Below are 16,160 nucleotides of genomic sequence, written 5' to 3' on the forward strand. Positions count from 1 at the left end.
CAACTTAGTTTGTCTCCCTCTTCAGTCATGCTTGTCTCTGTTAGCTAGACTAGTTTGGTGTTAATGGTGGCATAGTTGCAGAGTTCAGTTCCTGCCAGATTCTGTATGTAGAATTGTTGTATAAGAAAAGCATGTCATTTTCGAGCGTGCTGTGGTGGTTACTGCTTTAGATTGAATGTGTCAGTAAAAAAGGCAGGTGTTTTCTACGAATATTGCGAAGGCTGTGGAAATATTATCAGTGGAGTTTGATTGTAGATTTGATGCTTCAGTAACTCCAAAGTTCCCAAATAGAACTGTAACTCCCCATTAAGTCCTCTTCTCTCTCCTCCCGCCCCTCCCCTCTGTTGTTGTGTGTGATGCCTGCTGCTCCTGTCTCAGTCTGTGCAGCAGATTATGATATATGTCTAATGGGCTTTGGGTTCCAGTGTAGCATGACACCTTCAGTAATCCTGCCCTGTCAGCTCCATCAGGGCTCTCACACCACAAAAATATTGGTTTTTCATTGGAGGGCGAGTGATCCCCTTCTCCCTATCTTCCTTCCATCTACTTCAGGCAAGTTTATCTGTGTGAGAGGGAGATAGAAAGAGAGCTTACATCTCAGTTACTGTTTCCAACATTTAAATACACACTGTTCGCTCAGTGGCTATTATTATTGATGAGTGACCCCGCCTTTTATTTTGATGATTTATTGTTAGTATACCAATACTATTATTATCACCAATACTATTATTATCTCACGTATACCTGTCAATGACATAGAGGTAAATATTGATTCAAAACATACTTCTGTCTGTTCATTGTAGACCTGAGGAAGACATTTGACCAGGAACCTCTTGGGAAGGAAGTGTCACTCGAACAGGAAGTGCTGCTCCAATGTCGCCCACCTGAAGGCATCCCAGCTGCTGAGGTAAGGTTAAAAAGACATTTCACTGAGCCAGTGCAATGTAGTTGTTAGGATAATTATAGTTTTTGTTTGAAAAGATAAGTTCTAATATGCACTTATAGGCAGTTGTGATTATCCAGATTAAGCCCAACAAAAAGTTCCTCGCCTCAAATCCAATAAACTGGCTGCTCTGAAAAGGGATTTATGTGAAGAGCTTTACTGACTTTTTTTTAGGGTCGGTTTCTGCTGAAATGTCGCCATCATCTCTGGTGTGATTGTTGAACAAAAAAAAGTATATAATGGGTAGCTAAAGTGCTCATCTTCCACATAGTTGTATATTTAGCACATGTATTTATTAGCATGTATTACATTTTTTGGTAATGCCAGTCATTGGTTCTGTTCTTTTATAAAACATAAAACGGTGAAAACTGTGTTGATAGCAGAATTTGCCTTCAGTTTTGAACTCTGCTCATTTCAGAAGTTGTAATGTAATAACACTAAATAAATCTGACACAGTCCAGCGCACAGATAAGGACATTTTTCCACCACTGCCTGGGCTATTTAAGCTGTTTGGGTATTTCCTGAACGTGGGCCAGTCACTGCAATTTGGTCAGAGGAAAGAAAATTTTAATTATCTGCTTTGGGGGAAAAATAAAATAAAACCAGTTTTGTCCCTGTGTTACCTTAGCTCAGCCAATATCTCCCCCATGTTCTACTTCCTCCCTGCCCTACAGTAGAACACTGTTATAGCTGCATTTGAAAAGACTCAGTTGAGATTGCAGGAACATAAATAGCGGATGAAAGGGTGGTTTGATGGGTGGGGGGGCTTTGGTGGGGTTTTTTTTGAGTTGTGGGTGTTGGGACTGAACTCTGTAAAGGCTTGTGATTGACCTGGAAAAGCTGAGTTAAGTGAGTGGAACTGCACAGCATTTATCCCCGCTTGAAAGTGCTGACAGGCTAAATGGACTAAAGTTTGGGACTGGCACTCGGCAGACTCTCCTTATACAATCCAGGCTTCAGTCTGATAGTACTGCTTTAACAGCCATATAGTATTGGTGATTCTGCCGCCTAGCTGAGGTCTCTCTGTCAATCCTGGATTGGCTCAGTGCAGCGATTAAAGACTCAGCTGGGGTCCAATCATGACACATCTATGCTTTCTGAGATATGGAGTTGCTGTGGAAACCCAGATGTACAATGAAGGGTAAATAGGAGGCAACATTAATAGCGTTTTTAGTCTGGGTAAAGTCGGTGGGCATTTGTGTGTAATGCACAGTAAGTAGAATCAGTGTTATTTTAATGTAGCTATCAATCGGGAGAAAAAATAATGTGTAGTCAAGGAAACATGTTTTACATTATGAGGTCAAAATTTAAGATATGATGTGTGGCATTTGTAGCATATTCACTTCTTCTAAAAGAAAAAAGGATAAACAGATTGTCTAAAATTCTCCCTGCATGCATCATTTTCTCTATTCTGACTAAAAACACAGATGGTTTTCTCTGTTTACTTTTCCTTCTACAATAGAGTTGGATTTTGTGTGTGTACAGAGGCACTTTTTCAGCTTCTTTAATTACTCGCACTAACCTAATGGCTTCAAAAAAAAGACAACAGTTCCGTTCCACAAGTTGTTTTTCCTCTTTTTTTCTGAACTCAAACACAGCTGCCTCAGTGGAAAAAAGGACAAAACTGAATGCTGCTTTTTCATCTGTGTTTGTCAGGCCTTTTCTCACACAAGCCCACCAGAGAAAAAAAGCAGATGGGCTTAGTCTGTGGTTACATATGAATCTACAGAAATGTGTAGCAGCCGTTGTGAAGGAAAGATCCGTCATATTTCACCCACAAGACAAAAAATAATATAGAGGGGATGAGATAGGCTGAAGGCAGAGGGAGAGGAGCTGTTGAGGTTTGTCAGGGTAGGATCCAGTCGGTTGTTGTCAGGCCTCCAGTTGGCTGTCAGTTCGCCCTGCGGTTCCTTTACAGGCCTTTGCCTAGCGAGGGAGAGGCTGGCAGGATGGCAGGCTGTGGCTGAGCCATAAAACCCATACTCTTACTGCACTTTTGTTAAATCATGTGGACTGTATGTGATGGACATTGTGCTGTTTGGCATTGAAAGCCAATCTTTCATGAAGAAGACAAGCAGGACACACACACACGCATGCATGCACGCACGCACACACACACACACACACAAACAAATACTGTGCTGACCGTGCATACACTGTATAGTCACATCCCCACATTTCCACATATATGTGCACATGTTGGAGTACCAGCAAGGATGATAACATGTCTGCATGCACATGCACACAATAACATGCTGCCAACGACTCAACTGAGCACTGTTAGTCTATTCATCTATTCTATAGAGTGAACAGTGTGATTTTGGCTGACAAGCTGGCAGAAAAAGATTCACTGCTGATGAACTGGAAGAAGGACTCAGACGTTTGTGCTTCCTCTTTTCAAACATAATAAAGAGTTGTATCAGGAAAATCTGTTACTTGGGTTCATAGACATTATATTACATACACATTTTATTGTCATTGTTGATGGTACTAGAATGAAGTTTTACTGTTAGAATAGTGTCCCAGCTCACGGTACAATGCTTGCAAGCACTGACATTTTTTTGACACGTTTATATTTTTACTTCAGTTTTAATTAAGATATTTTGTTGAGATCAGCTGTAATCCCATATCTTTGCAGCTGTTTTAGATGTCAAGTTAGCAAAGTACCCCCTCCCACACACACACACACGCACACACACACACACACACACACACACACACACACGTACATTCTCAGAGCTACGAAGCCCACGTTCTGGAGAATCAAAGTAAGTCAATCACAATTGGTTTTGATCTCCGATTACAAAGTGGAACTGCACCATTTGATGTTATCCAGTGTCAGCCTTGTGTTCCGTCTCTTTGTCCTTCCACTTTTCAGATGATTTACATTATAGGTTTTCACAATGGTTTACCACAGTAATGACGTTCTGTGATTCTATTTAAGTGGTTTTGGAGTCTTTGTTGGCTTCCTGCAGCGGCTATTCCTCGGAAAACTAAACATTATGCTGAATAATCAGGATTGCTCCTGTGATGATGCAGCGACCTTTTATAACAGAAGATATAAAATAATTCCCATCAGACATCTCAGAGGGTTTCATATTTGGAGTTGAGTCTGAGGTATTCTGGCCCTTATTTATGACAGGTTATTCACACTTGATACAATGATTTTCATTCACACACACACACACACACACACACACACACACACACACACACACACACACACACACACACACACACACAGAGAGAGACAACAAGCAGCCAGCATTTATTTTGGCTCTCCTTGCAACAATTACCAATGGAACTTTGGCCTCACAGGACTGAAATGCTGCGAGTGAGGTTTCTGAAATAGCACAAGGATTCAGTCATCTGAACCTCTTGCATGGTCTGAATACATTAGACACTCACCAGGCTCCCTAAAAGTCATTGTTACACGTTTCCATGAACATGAATATTTGATATATACTTAATCAAGAGCAGAAGGAAAATGTAACTGTTGAGACTATTCTAGGAAGGAAAGGAGAGGGAGTGATTTGGTAGGGAAGGCTTTGTTTCTGTGTTACGTGGGCTTACTTGCTGGGTGCTGCCCAGTAATAAAGGTAAAGATAGGGATGGAAAACTTTTCATCAGCTCATCACTGATCCTTCTCTTTGAATACCTCCATGAAGCTCTTTTAATCAACATCTTAAGGGCCTCCACAGAAGTAACAGTGGCCTCTTTTCATACTCAAAAACATGTGTCAGGCTCATAAAATTGACTTAAATCTCCTTTTGTGAAAAAAAATGCGGCTTTATTGTTCCTTTCTCTTTTCTTCTCCCATGCCCTCCATCTCCCACTCCAATTGAGAGCACTTGTCACAGCACCGAGAAAAAGACAAGAGTTCAGAGGTGACGCAGCACAGTGAGCTGCTGAGCCTGTTTCCATGGAAGCAGGATTTTAATTCAGGCATCTCCTCAGTCAGCCGGGGTCCTGCCGTGTTATCATGGGTAACGAGTCATTGATGCTCTGCAGGGAAGAGGCCCTGCTGCCATGATTAAGTCCATTGGCTTTACCGAGAAGAAAGCCAGGAAACACAAAGATCTTTACTTCACACTCCCTCATCCAGAGAAGTGAGAAAACTAAGTCGGATGAATTTAGACAGCTGGGACTGCAGCCAGAGCCAAATTCAATGGTAATGGTTTCACATGCAGTTCTGTGAATCCATAGGGACAGTAGATGTTGTTATTAAGCTCAAATTATGTTTCCTCACTTTTTATTAGTGACTAAATGTGCTGATAATGACTCTCAACATTGAGTGTTATGTTATAAAATCTTATCTGGCTCGAATATCTTGACTGTGGCACTTAATGGAGATCTAGCATCTACCTTTTCCCACACATCAAACCATGTAAATGTCAGTGATTACTGTTGATTTTAGGTCCAGTTCCCCTTAATAGGCGGAACTGCGCAAACGGCAGCTCGTGAGGTCACCTTGTCAAAAAATATCTGAGTGCTTCCTCCCAGTCCAAATGCTGTATAGTGTAGTTATGGGGGGGGGCAGTGAAACAGGAAGTGTGTTTTCATTAAGGTTACCCTTGGGAGAGAAAGTGTCAGGAGGCCAGACCAAATCCCTCTGGCAACCAACCAAAGATTGCCCTTCAGGCACTCACCTGTCAATCGCTGCAGTTTCCCTGTGCAAAGGCTGTGATTTGCTCTAATAGCCCAACATTTGTGAGCTTTGCTGTCCTCAGTTAGTCACTGCCCTTTCTACTGTTACCTCCTATGGGTCAGAAGCACTGCTTGGGGCTCTAGTAGGATAAAATTATGTAAACTGATACTAGAAAACAAAACCAAGAAACTACCACATACTATTGGGGCTACAAGAACAACTTGTGCATTGAAATCCCCTATGCCATTCTTTGTGTTTTTAATAACAACAAAAACAATAACCTGCCATCACAGCTTTCTCCCAAATCCTTTAAGTGAACACAGCTCTTTGTTGACAGTTCAAAAAAGGGCATGAAATGATAAAAATCACATTTCTCTACGCAACCTGGAATCAGAGAGAAGGTGAATTGGTGGATGCCAGGTGGTACTTTCATTTAGCATGGAAATGAGACGCAAGTTTCATTTTGGTTTAAAATGTCTTTATCACATTAAAATGAGTTTTGAGCTGTTTACACTGAACTTGTAAACCGAGTACCCTACTCCTGAAAGTAGTTTAGTACTGTATACCGAGAGAGTTCTGACCTCTATCAGTGCACAAAAAACCCTCTCCGTTGGTGGAGATATCAACTGAGCTTTTCTAAAGGCCAGAGGAGTCTCTGGGAGACCAAGGACTGCAGAGTGTATCGCACAGTTCTCCAGCTTGCAAAGCTGCAGCCTTAGTAATGGTTTATAGTAGTTTATTATTTGATATTTCACATAAAAAGGGTGTGTGTGCCATGCCTCTCTGAAGCCAACTTGTACTTGTCCACCCACACTTGAATGTATCAAAAGATTTTGGCTTAAAAAAATTATGTACCGTATAATTGCAGAAATCCCATAGTCACATTATCACCATCGAAATATAAATAACCGTTTCGTGGGCCAAAGATAATCAATATACCAACATTTAAACAAATCCTTTTTTTATGCCTCAATAACCAACAGACAAAAACAGAGTTGTAAAAACATAAACTCCCCCAACTTTATGGGGCTTGCACAGTAGGCAGTGAGTGATTCTAGTAATCATATTTTAAGAGGCATATGAATTGCGCAAGAGAAATGGAGAGAGTTGTGTTACAGCAGTGAACAGAAGTGTCTGCCTGTCCTTGGAGCTGGTTTAAGAAATGGCTGTTCTCCTTCAGCAGACTGTGGAGAGCTTAAGGCAGGACTGAGCTGGAGGAGGTCATTACTCCTGGCTCGAGTCTCAGTGATCCGTCTTCTGTATGGACACCTGAACCACTCCAACAACTCCACTACTAACTCTGTTACCTCAACCTCACTCCTTCGCCCAACCACCATCACATTCCAACTCCTCTGCATACTGTACACCCTCAAAAACACACATACAGATATAGATACAAGCAAGCAATACAGGCATACACACACATACAAACATTTTTTTTTCATCACACCTTAAGATATCACACCTTAGCAGTGTTGGGAACGTTACTTTAAAAAAGTAATTTGTTATAGTTACTCACTACTTGTTCCAAAAAGTAACTGAGTTAGTAACTGAATTACTCTATAATAAAAGTAACTCATTACTCATTGTAACAATTACATAAAAGTAACTATTTGCGTTACTGTTAAAAAAAAAGTTGCTATATGTCAAAGAATTTGGATTTTTTTTAGCAGTTTTTTTGTTGTGAGGCAGAAGGGTCTAGCTTTTGCTGCTTGGAGGACTTTGCTCTGAGTCCTTCTTTGCTAGTGGATGGCGAGCTATCACCTGTGGTGGAGGTATCGGTGTTTTTGTCCACTAGCTTTGTAGATGCGTGTGTCGTTGTGAGATGCTTCATTAAATTAGAGTTGCTTACAACAGATGTCGACAAAGTCTTCGCTCCTGGACATAATGTACACATTACATGCATGTTCTTGCCTTTGACCACAATGAATTTGAAGTAGTGCTTATATCTCCACCTTGAAAATGCCAACTTTTCATCGGCTTGCTCCTGTCTCGCCATCTCTGCTGCTTCATCGAATCTCTGTTTAGCTGTTGTGTGTGTGTGTGTGTGTGGAACGTGTGCTGGCATGTGTGTAAAAACACTGGCTCTGATTGGCTACCATGAAACATGACTCTGACTTAGCCAATCATAATTGCTTACCTCGTTATTAACCCACCTCCTCACTAGCTGTGAGCCAGGGGTGCGTTCGGATTACACAGTTTATTCAATCAATGGATAGTAACGCACCGCATTTAACGTCCAGTAACGTTAACGGCGTTGTAACGACAGGAAAAGTAATTAGTTAGATTACCCTGTTACTGAAAAAATAACGTTGTTACCTAACGCCGTTCTTTTAAAAGGCGTTATTCCAAACACTGCACCTTAGTGCATTTCAGCTTCTTAATATTTATACCTCTCACATTTGTATTCTTGTCATGCAGGCAGATGCAGAGCATATGGCTTGTTGTCTCGTAGTGAATGATTGAATAATCAGTTTATAACCTTTTGTGGCTCATTCTCCAGGTGTATCATTCAAGCCTGCGGCGGATATATACTGTACTGTAAAAAAAAAAAAGGTAAATTAATAAATTACATTGGATAGATAGTTAGACTTAATGTGGAGGAGCAGGAGAGCTCATAATGACTTCTCTGTCTCATAGTCTCATAGGTTTCTGTGGAACTTATTTTTTTCCTCCCCGTTCTTCCTTTTCTCACCCCTCTCCACCCCCACACTCTGCTGTACGTTCTATTTCTGACACAACAGCGATGAGTAATGAATGGTTTTGCCTTGCACTGGTTTTTAACAAGTGAGTGGATTGTATACAGTGTGTTCTGTATATTGGTCTAATTAGAGTTGTGCTGGAACACCCTGGCAGAGCACTGAAACATCCCACTCCTTGGTTACAGCCTGATCTGCAGCCAGTTATGTTTGCTAGTGGGAGAAGAAGTGACAGTGGAGGGACACTGAAGTCCCACCATGGTGGGTCCCTCAAAGACCTGAAGGCTAAATGTGTATGCTCTGCTCTAGCATCCTGTTTCAACATGAATTACATCACAATAAAGACACCGCTTCCACGATGTACACCTCCTTTGACAGATTGCTTTTTCCAACCTGTCTTTATTTTTTTTGTCAATACCATCCGATACATTCTGGTCTGTGAATTTTCCAGCGCTCAAGAGATGAAAAAGCTGTCTCCTCTCAGTCCAATCTTTCTTCTTTGTTTACCTCTCACTTTAGTCTTTCCCTACTCACTCATTCAGAGTGTTCACCTCTTCAAGACAAAGTAACCTTTTTCCTCCACTCCTTGTCTTTAGTCTGACTTGTCCCTCCTTGCCTCTCAGTGATGACCAGATATTTTGGCACACTAGTGACGTACTCCTGCTGCATGTACACCTGCTCTCCTTCTCACTCATCTATCTCCTTCACCTGTCTTTCTTTCTGTCTGTCTCCTTCTCTTCCTCTCTAGGTTTAAGTTTCCATCTTACTGTCTCTCTCTGTCACTTGGCTGTCTCCGACCAGACCGGAAGACTCCCTGTCTTTATGACTGTTGACATGTGGCAATTTACCTTCGTTAATGAAAAGAAATGTGCCAATTACCTCTCCGGATGTTTCACTGCCAATCAGACACTAACGAGCTGTGAGAGTGTGTGTGTGTGTGTGTGTGTGTGTGTGTGTGTGTATTTACATATCTGTGCAAGTTTGTGTATCTCTGTCTGTGTGCATGTTTGAGTCTGTCGGCATGAGATAAAGTTGAACCAAATGCAATATGCGATGTATTCTTCTGCTGAATTGTATTAATTTGAAATCTTTTCATAAGTGTGGTGTAGAGATCGGCTTACCTTTTCATCTCTGGATTTATTAATGAGTCCTAATTATAGTCGGTGCAGAATAAATGATGGGTGAACTGTTGCTCACTTTTGCTCTCTCACACGTTCCCACTTCTGACATGAGTTCCTACCACTCTCTGTCCCTCGTCACTCCGTCTCCCTCCCACCCCTCCATCTGCACTGAAAAGCTCCTTTGTTCAATTTTTAATTACCTTCTCATATGAAAGTGCTCTTGACATCTGAACGCAGCACGTTTGGAGAGGCTGCCTGTGTGATTGGTTCAAAATTGGATAACCACCTCTTTGTATCAGCTGTCAATCTCTATTCGAAGAATAGACATTTTACTTACTAATGCCCTGTGCTCCACACACACTAATGTGAGCTCTAAATAACAAAATATTTATAATGTCAACAAAACCCATTGTTTCTCTTGTTTGCATCATCTTTGTTTGTTTTATTAGACTTGTGTTCACTTCACAAAATGGATCGGGTCACTGTCAAATCTTTGTTCTCTAAACACAGAGGTCCTTTTCTCTTGTCATATTTGTTAGTTAATTAAAGATGGTGTAAAACAAAAACAACTCTTATTCAATGAATACATTGATGCATTCACTATAATCACTGTAGCCTCCTTGGAATCTATAATTTTGATGTGATAATAGTGCATCGCTGCTGTCATTATATTGATTACATTTTTGAGTTTAAGATAATGCACAGGAGTTATTTACCTTATTTATAATGTATTTGTATTATGTATGTTATTAGAGGACCTTTTAAAAAAGATATCTTGGGTGTTGAAACCTCGAGTAAAGGAGAAAACGTCACCAGAAGCTACAGTTTAGTGAGTTGTTATTGAATTTCGTCTGGTGCTCCAATCCTGAAAGTCATGACAGATGTCTAACTGCCACCTCAGCAGATGTCAAGGCAGATTTGTTGCTATAAAACTAAAACAGAAGCCAACTTAATAGCACAATACTAAAAGTCCTAATTATATACACCTGTCATATATGGACAGACTTTGTAATACATTCCTGAGTAACCATTAACCAATGCTGTGTTGTTAAACTGAGATTGAAGCATCATTCTTACTGAATGTACAGTCATTTTAAATGTCTGTATACAACATTCAGAACAATAATATAGCAGCAAAGCTTCTCTGTTCTTTGTTTTGGTAGCCGTGCCGACCATTCGTGCATGTTAGTGCATGTGAGTCCCTCCCTTTGAAACTGTTGGCCCTCTTGTGTCTTTATACTGCAGTTCTCATCAACTTGTGTAATACAGTAATAGCAGTTTAGGTCTAGAAAAGCAATTTATATAAATAAAATGTATTATTCTAATTAATAAAGCTTCATAAAGTGTCTAGTTGTAAATTAAATTAAATTAGCAACTGCTAATGTAAAGACATGCTTTTCTTTCTGTGTGGCAAGTGTTACACCTACTGCTGTAGCATCATGTTGAGGAAAGAAGTCTGAGTGTCAGATGCAATGCATACATCGCAAGTTATGTCATGCAGCACTTTATTGCATTGCGCTCGTGTGAGAGAGGTTGCATTTCAGCTAGGAGACGGCTTGGGAGGGAATCCTTTCCTTCCTGGCTGCATGACATTGATTCAGCTAATACATGTTTATGGAGGAAAATCACACTCATATGCTCCCAATCAGTAGAGGATGTACATCACGCTTCCAAAGGATTTACTGTAAACCTCTGCTGATATTAAGTTTGCATCCAGTGTTTGTTCATATGTACTTTGTCATGGGGATAGGTGTTATATGAGCTGAACAATGTTAGTGTTGTATGCATTGATTTGAAGGAGGGCTGAGTTGGAAGAGTTTAAGTGTGAAATAATTGTGTTGTTGTATTGAAAATATTTTCTTCTCAGCCTCTCCAATGGGTTCCCACTGGAAAAGAGAGCAGGCAGCTGAGGTGTGACGCTGATGGCGTCTTTGATATCTGCCATCTCAAGCAAACACAGACACTAGTGAAGCTGGTGATGCATGTAACTCAGTGCATGTCACAATCAGCCCATCTTCTCTTTTGAGAAAGTTCTAACAATGCTGGTCTTCCAACAATGCCCAATGTGTTGTACATATCTGCACCACTACATGTCATTTCTGTGTTGTTTCTTAAGCAATCTAACAATAACAGTGAGCCCGCACACCGTTTTGTCTTGGCAGGCCTTATAACAGATTATTGTCCCACTTTTTTGAGATACTTTATCTCTCATGAGAAATACCCTTTATAAACATCCTACTTATCTTTGCCTGTACTGCTCCTTAGGTTCTTATCTCTTATCAGGCCTTGTTCCTTATGGGATATCACAATACACAGGAAGTTAGCTATTGCTAGGCTTCCCAATTGCAGGACAGCTCCTTTGAAGAAAACCAGAGAACCAGCAAATATTTTTAAATCAAAGTGGCTACTGAGTTTGAGACAGCATGTGTTATTCTTTTAGAAACTTTCAAAACCTTTACACCTTTTTCAAGAGAAAAAGGATATTGGTGATTTACAGCCAAATAGAAGCTCTAAATGGTCCCCTGTTTTGTGATAGCACCAGGAGTTCAATATCCGTATCATTTAGAGAAATGAAACTCATAAGGGAAGGTCAGAGAGACTCTCAGCTTCAGAAATTGTGGAGTTTCTTTTCTCTACTGTCCGACAATGCTGCTGTTAGTGTAGTGCATTGTTCTAGGGGGAGAATAAAAAGAGTATGATAGCTATTGACTTTTTGTAGCAGGACCTCAGAGACGTAAACAATTGTGCTTTAATCCTTGCACTCGGTGCGATTTGAGAGGTTAGGCATAGACAAGAAAAACTATAGCTGTTTAAACACTTTGCGGTGATTTTTCTACGATTTAATGAGGTCAACCTGTCTTATATGGCCTCACAGCATCTGTTTAAAATACTTTTCTGCTATCTCTAAGCTGTCTATCTTTTCCCTTTTTTCATGTTGTGCTCTTTTCTTCTTCTCAGGTGGAGTGGTTAAAGAACGAGGAAGTTATCGATCCTGCAGATGACAGAAACTTCTACATCACCATCGACCACAACCTGATCATCAAACAGGCCCGTCTCTCTGATACTGCCAACTACACCTGTGTTGCGAAGAACATCGTGGCCAAGAGACGCAGCACCACCGCCACAGTTATCGTCTATGGTAAACTACTACTGTCTTAACACTGAACAACAATGAGATCCAAAAAACAATTAGTCTCACTCTCCTAGTCTATATCCATGATGTTCCACTCCCGGGATTGCTCCGATGCTGCCGGAAATTCGTTACCTTTTGCTTTCTTTGTGTTGGAATTTTAAACTCTGGTCGATTTATGAGGACTATGGTTAACTGCTCCTCAGATCTCTGCAGGCTAAATCCAGACAGCAAGCTAGACTGTCTGTCCAATCGGAGTTTTCTGTTGCATGGCTAAAACAACTTTTGAATGTACACATGGTCCACCCAAACAAGTTCCTTCCCAAGGCTGTTTTGCAGCGGCACTGTCAGTGTGTCATTGTGTCCAAGACTGTTGTGATTGGTTTAAAGAAATGCCAATAAACCCACATTTCTCTCAAGTTTTTCTCCCATCCTGGAATGCTGTGTGGACTAGCCAGACCCTCCTCCGCAGCACTGTGGAGGAAGGTCTGGCAAAGCGAGACTACACATCTCCTGACCTGCAAACTCTTCCTCCCTACTGACCACATGAGGGATCAGTAGAATCAGACACTAGTGCAGAGGACAAGTGTTGAATTCCTATAAGAAGGCAGCGCAACTTATTCACATACAACACATTTCAAAGTCATTCTGCATAAAGCAAATCCCTGTCTCTCTCCCGCAGCATGTAACATTCACTCATTTTGTTCCTGCCGGAAGGTGTGCAAGGAATGGAAGATTAGTGATTTTCTGAACTGTAAGCGAGGTGCTGATGTGGCGCTGCCATACTTAAAGAGACTCCTGCTGTGGTTTCACACAGACTCACCCACTGTTTCCCTAACATCAGCTAACATGACTGTTATAGCACGACATGGCTGTGAAGTTGGAACTTCAATGCCTGCTGGAGGCCGTGCATATTCAGACTGAATGAAGAGGTATTGCATGCATGTGGATGGATACCCACACACTAGACAAAAGTAAAAAGATGCTTGACAGTGAAACTTTCACCAGGGTTAAGTTTCAAATCTATAATTTCCTTGTCACTTTTCACCGACTCATGAACATTGAGAATGATGTGGCTAGTGGGGAGCATTTTAAGAGTGAGATAGAAACAAAAACACAAAATTGTAAATCCAAGAGAGCCGATTTCAGGGACAAAGGTCGCTGTCAGTGCAAGGCTTTCCTGTCACTAACGCAGTCTATTAGCGTCAAAAACTGCTTTGATGTCAGCTCATCCTTGAGTGAGTACAACAAGCCTGTCTGTTCTCTCCTTGCTTTTTTACCCATAATGGGGTACTTGCTCCTTAATGCACAGTTGTGCTGTATGTGAAAGTGCACATATTCCCCCATAAAGAAGTATGACAAACCCAAAGGATGAGGGACAGTTGTGTGTGTGTGATGAAAAAGTGAGAAGGACAGGCAATCTGTTTTTAGCCCAGTGGTTTCCAGTCCGACCCGCTATAAGGACACTGGAAACAGGAGCACAAGCTGGCAACAAAGGAGCAAAACAGGGAGAGAGGAGATAGATCCATAATCCATGGAGGAAAGAAAGCAGACAGTAAAGAAATGTGGGGCTTTGGCTGTCTTCCCTGGAGTGCAATATTTTGGGCTTCACTCATAAGCATGTCACATTCGAAAGTCGGAGGCTCCAAGGGGCCCAGTTCCACCATCTCAAATGCCACAGACTTGTTCTCAGTTACAAGCCCTAGTGTCACTCTGCACTGGATTTAGTCGCTGACAGAGATGGATGAGAGAGGGAAGAGAGGCATTAGGAGGAATCAGTGAATGGAAAATGCAGCTATCTGACCAGAATTTACTGTCTGGCTACATGGCAAAGTAACAACCCGAGATTTCAGGGTCAAAAACACAAAACTCTAGATATACATTTTACAATGGGCAATGTATTGTGATGTCCAAGACTAATGTACTGATGGGTCACACTTTATTCTGTGTCTCTCAATGTTTTTACTGCATTTGTAATTTGTATTTCATTTGTTAAATTGTCTTTTATTTTATCTTATTTCATGTATATTTCATTTCACACAATCTATGCATTTTATTGGTTTTGTGTCTTTTTGTGAAGCACCTTGTTTAAAAAAATGCAATATAAAACTAAGGATGAAGTGAGAAAATAAACAGTCTGAGTGATGTTTTTACATGTTTTATTCTAGTGAATGGTGGATGGTCGACATGGACAGAGTGGTCAGTGTGTAACAGCCGCTGTGGTCGTGGTTACCAGAAACGCACACGCAGCTGTACCAACCCAGCCCCACTCAACGGAGGCGCCATCTGTGAAGGGCAAGGCATCCAGAAACTGGCGTGCAATCCTCTCTGCCCAGGTATGGCATCAAATTACAATACACCCACTTAGTAGTGGGTGGAAAGGGTATAGGTGCACAAAAAACGAAATACATAAAATATGATACAACTCTGTGTTTGCATATTTCGCTCTGTTTGTGCTTCCACCCTTACGTGTGTGTCTCTCTCGCACATATCTCTCACTGTCTCAATCACTGATCCATGCACCCACTCATGCACTCGTTTCTCTTCATCTTCTCATTTTACATTCCGTTCACTCTACCCCTGTCTGTCCTGTGTGGTAGTGGATGGCCTGTGGACAGAGTGGAGTAAGTGGTCCACCTGTGGGACAGAGTGCACCCACTGGAGGAGGAGGGAATGCAGCGTTCCAGCACCCAAAAACGGGGGAAAGGACTGTGAGGGCATGGTACTCCAGTCCAAGAACTGCACCGATGGGATGTGCATGCAGAGTGAGTACCCGACTAATCCTCTGCTACTCTCTCTGACCTGCCAACCAAAGAAATTACTTCACCCTTTGACCATGAGTTTCACTCTGCTCTTTCATCAACACGCTGTGTTTCACATCGCCATATAACACTCTCACCCTGTCTCTCACTCACTCTGTTTCACTTCCCTCATACATAAACAATAAGACATGCTAAAACGCACTTCTCTCTGTCTTCTGCCCCCAGCCTTTTTATTTGCACATTCATAATACACAAAAGCTGTTGGATAAAGTGGCATAAAAGCAGAAACCACATCACATCTTTTTACTCTGCTGCAAATATAAGTATATGTTAAAATGAGACTTGGTCACATGGGGAATGCTCTAAGTAATTATCCTTGTCACAGGCTAAGCATTTGGAGTTATATTTAAAATAATAAGTGATTATATTGTAATTACATAAGGGGGTGGTCACATCTACCAGGCTGCTTAATTTAAAAACTCTGGATTCCTTAGGTCCAATGAGAGGAAACACAAGGCCACAAAGTGGCACATGTGTAGACTTGCTCCTTTTTCTGAGCTGGCAATTACATGCGTTGGAAAGTGAGCAAGTATTGTGCATATTTTACAATGATTTCAAAGTACACAAACTGCTCCAGGATGCAGCAGCATTTCTTTCACATAAATCACAATTCTTCATTTGGTTTTACTGTTTTGTTGCTAACTAAAAAGGTCAAATCCAGTTTGTGGTGCTGTAAATATTTTTCTGCAGGCAGCAAATTGTTTTCTGCTTCTCTTTCTTCCAGCAAGTTAAAAACAGCCACGCAGTTCAGTTGAGCCAACAATCCTGTTACCTCTCCCTTATAATACATTCACAGA

The 16,160-nt window shown here is 41.2% G+C and overlaps 1 protein-coding gene across 4 annotated transcripts in view; it reads left to right on the top strand.

Annotated features, from left to right (window-relative positions):
• Positions 1–16,160, top strand: part of unc5c (unc-5 netrin receptor C) — a 133,929-nt gene that overhangs the window by 74,773 nt on the left and 42,996 nt on the right. For 3 of the 4 annotated variants that reach the window (XR_004898536.1, XM_031277962.2, XM_031277963.2), the window contains exons 4-7: positions 804–907; positions 12,370–12,550; positions 14,710–14,877; positions 15,142–15,306. Coding sequence is in view for 3 of the 4 variants with exons in the window: in XM_031277962.2 (XP_031133822.1) it covers positions 804–907; positions 12,370–12,550; positions 14,710–14,877; positions 15,142–15,306 (618 nt within the window). In the remaining variant the exon portion in view is untranslated. The remainder of the gene's footprint in view (positions 1–803; positions 908–12,369; positions 12,551–14,709; positions 14,878–15,141; positions 15,307–16,160) is intronic. The other variant, XM_031277964.2, reaches the window with a different exon arrangement.

The sequence above is a fragment of the Sander lucioperca genome, chromosome 1 (assembly GCF_008315115.2).
Source record: "Sander lucioperca isolate FBNREF2018 chromosome 1, SLUC_FBN_1.2, whole genome shotgun sequence".
NCBI classification, from domain to species: domain Eukaryota; kingdom Metazoa; phylum Chordata; class Actinopteri; order Perciformes; family Percidae; genus Sander; species Sander lucioperca.